General features: G+C 46.1%; 1 protein-coding gene across 1 annotated transcript in view; it reads right to left on the bottom strand.

Moving 5' to 3' along the window:
- Positions 1-229: 229 nt before the first annotated feature.
- LOC134931411 (uncharacterized) overlaps positions 230-6,000 on the bottom strand; it is a 75,144-nt gene continuing 69,373 nt past the window's right edge. The window contains exons 6-7 of the mRNA XM_063925413.1: positions 4,034-4,138; positions 230-3,734 (exon numbers count right to left, since the gene is read on the bottom strand). Of these exons, the coding sequence (XP_063781483.1) occupies positions 3,511-3,734; positions 4,034-4,138 (329 nt within the window). The 3' untranslated portion in view covers positions 230-3,510. The remainder of the gene's footprint in view (positions 3,735-4,033; positions 4,139-6,000) is intronic.

Below are 6,000 nucleotides of genomic sequence, written 5' to 3'. Positions count from 1 at the left end.
CTCGGAATGAGGGCCAATGTTATGTGAGTCTTATCTATAAAGGCTGAGCCTTACTTTCTGGAATAATCCGTGTCACTGGTGACACAAACACATCTGGTGACATTTTAGGTGGGACTGAATATGTTACAAAGCCTCTGTATGTGTCACCCAATATTGCAGTTACTCACTATGTAAATAATACAAGACTCAATGATGAATTCACTAAATATTTTATTATACAGTATGATATTATAAGCAAATAACATTCGCAGAATCCATGTGCTGGGTGAAGCTGTACCCTAATAAAATCACATAATGATCACATCTATTTTACGTAAAGTATATACTGTAGCTATATTGTCTGAGCACAACTAAAACCCACTGCAGTGTGTTCGACTTAATAAATCATTACAGTATGGTGGATATGGTAAATGATTACAGTATGACTGAAATAATAAAGGCATGTAACAATAACTCTTCATATCACTGAATGAACCTGTCTGTGACATCAGTGTCTATACATAATAAAAGCTTTGTGAGGAACTCCAGCCAAAACTGACAATTTAGTATTGTTACAATAAAATGTCCTAATAATCTGAGTTTCAGCATTCCCCAAACCACTGGGTCCCCAGAATCCACCCATGACCCTAAGTGCATCTCTTTTGTACTGCTACCTTTGGCCTTTTTGCAGTAGACAGCAGTATTGTGGATGCCCCTCTCCAGGGCACGTCTATGGGGGTGTGGATGGTGACGCTACATCCCAGGTAAATAGATGATCATATGCCAAAACATGGATGCAGCAGTGTTTCTCATTTCCCCAGCCTTGCAGTTCCTACCAATGTACCATAGCTCGGTTTTTTACAGGTCACGCCCTCTGGATTTTCATCCTATTTTCCAAAAAAACTTTTAAAAAATAAGCAGAAAATTCAGAGGATAAATAAAGTAATAACCAGTGGACTTTTATGAAGGGTGAATGTTTCCTCCCATCACGTCCCCTGATATAATCATATAATGACGCCATCACTCTCTCTTGCGCTAACTAGAAAGGAGGGTAGAGGATCTATAAATAACTGGACATAAAATGATAAAGGGTAACATGAACTGGCCCAGATTCCCCCTGATACGGTGCATTCGGTGTCATTTACAAAGAGATAAGTGAGATACAACTCACTGATTTCCATGGAAACGCTTTTATATGCGCATAACAACTTATAAATCCATTAAGTGTAATGACACATCTTTGCCACCATGTGACACTATTACGCCGTGCCTGGGAATGAGGCGGTGATAGCAGCGCCAGGGACAGCACAATAGCAGTAACAGTGATGCACAGTCATACAGCAGACACCGTGATATACCTATATACAGCCAATGGCCATGGATTAGTGTATCAGTAGATCTATGGCCATAGTGTCTTGCGCTAATCAATAAGCAGCGTCAGTGCGCAATGTGTCATGTCTCATCCTGATGCATCCCCAAAGCACCAATCATTGCACGGAACATTCCTGGTGATCTCTATATTCACCTGCAGCAAGTGACTGGAGTACCCCGATTACATTACACCATAACATCCAAGGTGACATCAGGGGGTTTCACGTCCTCTGTGCTCAAAACTCACTGCATACCTGTAAGGTCCATTCAGCACCAACAGTGCAGTGATTACACAGGGATTACACAACGCCTTCCCAGTCACTCACTTGCTACCTCCTGTCTTGGCGCGGTGCACAGGCCTTCAGAACCAGGCACGTGGTGTACAGGACGGGTAACATGGATTTCCATACCGGCCAGTTTTACCCAGTGCTGCTATGATTTCTTACAGCTTCGTAAATGTCCACTTTAATGACATGTACAACCAAGAGGAAGCGGGACTAATTATCACTCTTATTCATGTTTCCTCAACGTACTCTATGGAAGCAGGTACTAAGGGGTTAATCATACTTTTCAGCCAAGTAAGGACAGAGAAATAGACTTCCCCCGTAAAGATCATAGGGCCTCTTCCTCCAGGCGTCTTCAGAGCCACCAGTCGCTTCCACACGTATAACATGGACGGTAACTAAAATAGAGGAGACACACCTAACGTAATAATTCTCTTTCTCCATCATGGCAGCGGACAGCCAAGCAGCTACAGCACTGGGTGGCTCCCTACGTTATTATATGCACAACAGCACCAAGCAACCATCTGTGAACCCTACCTAAGGCAGAAAACAGTGCTCTGAGTTGCTCGCTGCCGGGCCTCACCCAGTCCTCCATGCAGAGGCCCCAGCCTGTGACTGATGGGACAATTACTGGACTTTCTGACACTTCCCTGAAGATACAACAGTTATTGAAGACCCTCCAGTTTGAGTAGAAGTCGCTGGGCCTGGGCTGTGTCCTGGTTTGTGAAAGGTCAGATATCGCCTTATCTAGTTTGTTGTATCAGTAGTCTCCAGTACCCCCGCCCTCAGTTCCAGGGATTATGAGTAGAGATGCTATGACCGCCCCTAGTGCAGGAGATTCGGGTACACAGGGATAACACCATGGCTGTGCTACTGGATAACCTGCACAAATGGTCTACAAGGCAATAAGGGTAACTCACCTGTTCCTGCAGCTCTAGAAGTTCCATGCATGATTCTGATATGGTACAGGGGCTTATTAGCAAACTGGCAGACTTTTAATTTTCCTGTTCTATCCAGATTCAAGAACACTCAACTAGTACTCCAGACACTGTCCTATGTATGTATCCCCTGGGTTGGCTGTATGTGGCTCCTTTCCTTGATAATTCAGCCTGTGTGTTTATAGAACTACTCACCCTTATGTGAATGGTCCTGCTGGTAACAGGGAAGAGTCCTGGAAAGTTGGCTGAAGATCAGGAACCTGCAAAACATTAACTGTAATGGCCTGAAAGGCACACCCATCCATGAGAGGCTCTCCTGTAGGGGTTCCATACTGAACTTCCAGCCTTTTACTTATTTGCTGAGTTGAGTAACTGGAAATTGTACAATATTTTACTCAATTCTAAACAATGATGAAAGTCCAGGAGTACAAAGCTGTGAGCACGCCTGATCATGAGACTTACCAGGCCCAGGGTCCAGCACACTCCTCTGAGGAGAACACTGGTATCCACCACCAGTTAGGCACTGGACCCAGAGTCTGGAACTCCTGCCCCAGCTCTGGAGTCCAGCCCACTCCTCCTCCACCTGGTGCTGCTGAAATACAGACTTTTCCTCTGCTTCTTATTCCCTGGGAAGACACACTACCTGCCTTACTCATATTGTCTGAGCTAGATATTCCTTTACTCCAGTGTCCTCGATGGAAGAGAAAGGTACCTGAGGAAGGGGGAGATGGTACAGAGATGTAACCCTAAGACCTGCTTCCAAAGAGAAGTATGAGGTGTACTAGTGACCATACATAGTCTCACCTTCTTGTTTGAGCGCTAAATGTGGAGATCTTCTGGTACCAGAAGTCTCCTCTCCCTCAAACTTGGCAGAGGATGGAGGTGTTACCCAGTTACGGAATAATATCTGACCTGGAAAAAACCTTAGCACACGTTCATCAGCCATTTGCAACTCTATCCCTGTCGTAGAACATCTCGTTTGATTCTGGTATCATAGAGCAGCGTTCTTGTGGATCCCCCTCAGTATCCAGAGGACCCCCACAGTCAGAGTCATCTCGTGGCCTTCTGGGATTCTCAGATGGGGTTTCCACTGGACGAGGCTCTACGTTCTCAGGATCTCCTGGCACCACTGTAGGGTTACCCTCTTCTTTTCTTGTGATGTCTATTAACAACAGAAAATGTATGAAATACTCTAACGGTAGTGAGATAAAAGGTGAATGCACTTATGTATAGTACGCAGGAGAGCGCTGCCTGAAGAGGCACGGAGTGGAATGCTGGGCGATATGAAGGAGCACAGTCAGTGGTAACACATGTGCTTGTTCATTAGTACAGATTGTTCTATATTCAAGAGAACTGCTACCTACAATTCCATGGAAGACACATACTCAGCGCCAGAGCCTGGATGCCTCCCAATACTATATTCCCCGGCAATCTTACATTCATCATACGATATGGACTCACATTTATAGGAGATACCAGACAGCATAAGCCAGACGAGTCCATAGATGAGAACCACGAGGCCCCATCGCACTCTGCCCCACACTCCCAGTCCACAGGGGCCGCTATCTGGAAGGAGAAACAGACATGAGAGTCAGGAGTGAGGCTGAGAGAAAACGGTAAGTCACTGATATGGGAGACAGAAGAGACTCCGGGTCAGATTCTGAGTGGCACGCTGACCGCACGCAATGCTGATACGCATACAGTAGCCCCATGTAAGTACTGCGTATTGCAAATCTACATTCCCTGCGTCCAAAGCCGTTCTGCCTCTCCATGTGGTAACAACTAGGACACATGTGCACCGCGTTAGTGGGTATGCCTGAGGGGCAACAGGAGGGATGGCTAGGCAGATGCAGGCGCGCTGTGTGTCGCTTACAGCGGCTGTGTCTAAAGACACAGGACCACTCACACAAGACGCCATGGTCAAACGGAGAAACTGCGACTGTCACATGGTCGGTGCAGGTTCCTATAATGCTTCAGATGGTGCACCGATGGTGCGTCTCTGTACGGAGACATATTTGCGTCGCTGCAACTGAGCGTGTCACTATGAAGAAAATCGGCTGCGGCAGTAGCAAGAGGATGGGGAAGAGGTAAGACACAGTGGAGCGTCAGCATACAACTCAGAATCATCATTTTATTTACATATATTCATCCCTAACGGTTATCAGTAAGACATTCTGGTGAAACTATTCAAACTAGTCCCAGTAAGACAATGCTGACACAGCCCTATGCCAGTGGCTCCCCCTCACCTCGACCGCATGACGTCATGCCGAGGATGAGGCGGCAACAGCTCTGCCTTACAGCCACACCACGGGCAGTAATGCTGTACAGGAAAGGGAGTCAATAGAGGCATGCCTCTAAGTGAGGGGGGCTGGCCTTGTGCACTGATGGACACTCGGACATGTCATGTGACCAGGAAGTGCACTGTAGTCAGAGCTCAGTCAGCAGCAGCAAGAGAAGACACAGGGATGTAGGTAGGAGACTCAATGGTGTAGTGAGGGGAGAGTTACAGTCAGTAGGGGTGAGACAGGCTCCCAGCATTCAGACCCAACCCAATGTGTACCTCCCCAACCATTCCAGGCAACCTGCAAGCCAGATGCAGGGACCTTTGTGCAGCGACGGTGCCACCCACAGAGACCTGCGCTCTGAGCAACACCAATACTCCCGCACCTCTACTTACAGCTGTCCCTTAGCATCAGTGATGTCACGAGCTTTCTGTCACTTCATAGGATGAATATTGGTTCAGCCATACATTAGGAAGATGCATACAGGACAGACGTGACTGCGTGACAGGAGGTAAGCCTTTTATAGCTACCTCTAATAAGCCCCTCCCCCAACACTCCGCTAATCGTGTCAATCCTTCCAATCGAAGGACAGTGAGAGAGTTCTGGAAAGCACGGATGGTTCAACGCACAAAATTACACTTTACTAGCATAAGACAAATTGCCCATGTGCTGCTAAGGATAGTACAGTAATAGTACTAATTAGCCTTGTATTAATGAGCCTACTCAATGACTTGGTGATTTGATTACATGGCTTAGCGTATCCGCGTTGGTTCCCTGCTCTGCCCTGTATGTTATCCAACCGCTCTACAACGCTGCTGTATTGTATGCTGATATACTGTATATAGTAACACGGAACTGGAACTGCACTAGATTCTAGGATATGTTATTCTACTTAGTATTTTTATCTACAGGTCCCTTCCCAATATCAACATATCACTTAGAAGCTCCAAAATCTATTATAAGGGCACCACTACTGACCTCATACAGATGCTACTGTATGTAGCCATAGCACGCCACCTGTTATATATGTAACAACAATAATACAGTATGTCTGCTAATTATCACACTACTTTCTGAGAACATTAGAAAACGAAGGCCCTGATTCAGACCTGATCACAAAAGCAAAATCTTTCTCTAATGGGTAAA

This window comes from Pseudophryne corroboree, chromosome 1 (genome assembly GCF_028390025.1).
Source record: "Pseudophryne corroboree isolate aPseCor3 chromosome 1, aPseCor3.hap2, whole genome shotgun sequence".
Lineage (NCBI taxonomy): Eukaryota > Metazoa > Chordata > Amphibia > Anura > Myobatrachidae > Pseudophryne > Pseudophryne corroboree.
The sequence above is the reverse complement of the archived record's forward strand: the minus strand, read 5'-3'. Positions and strand labels throughout refer to the sequence as shown.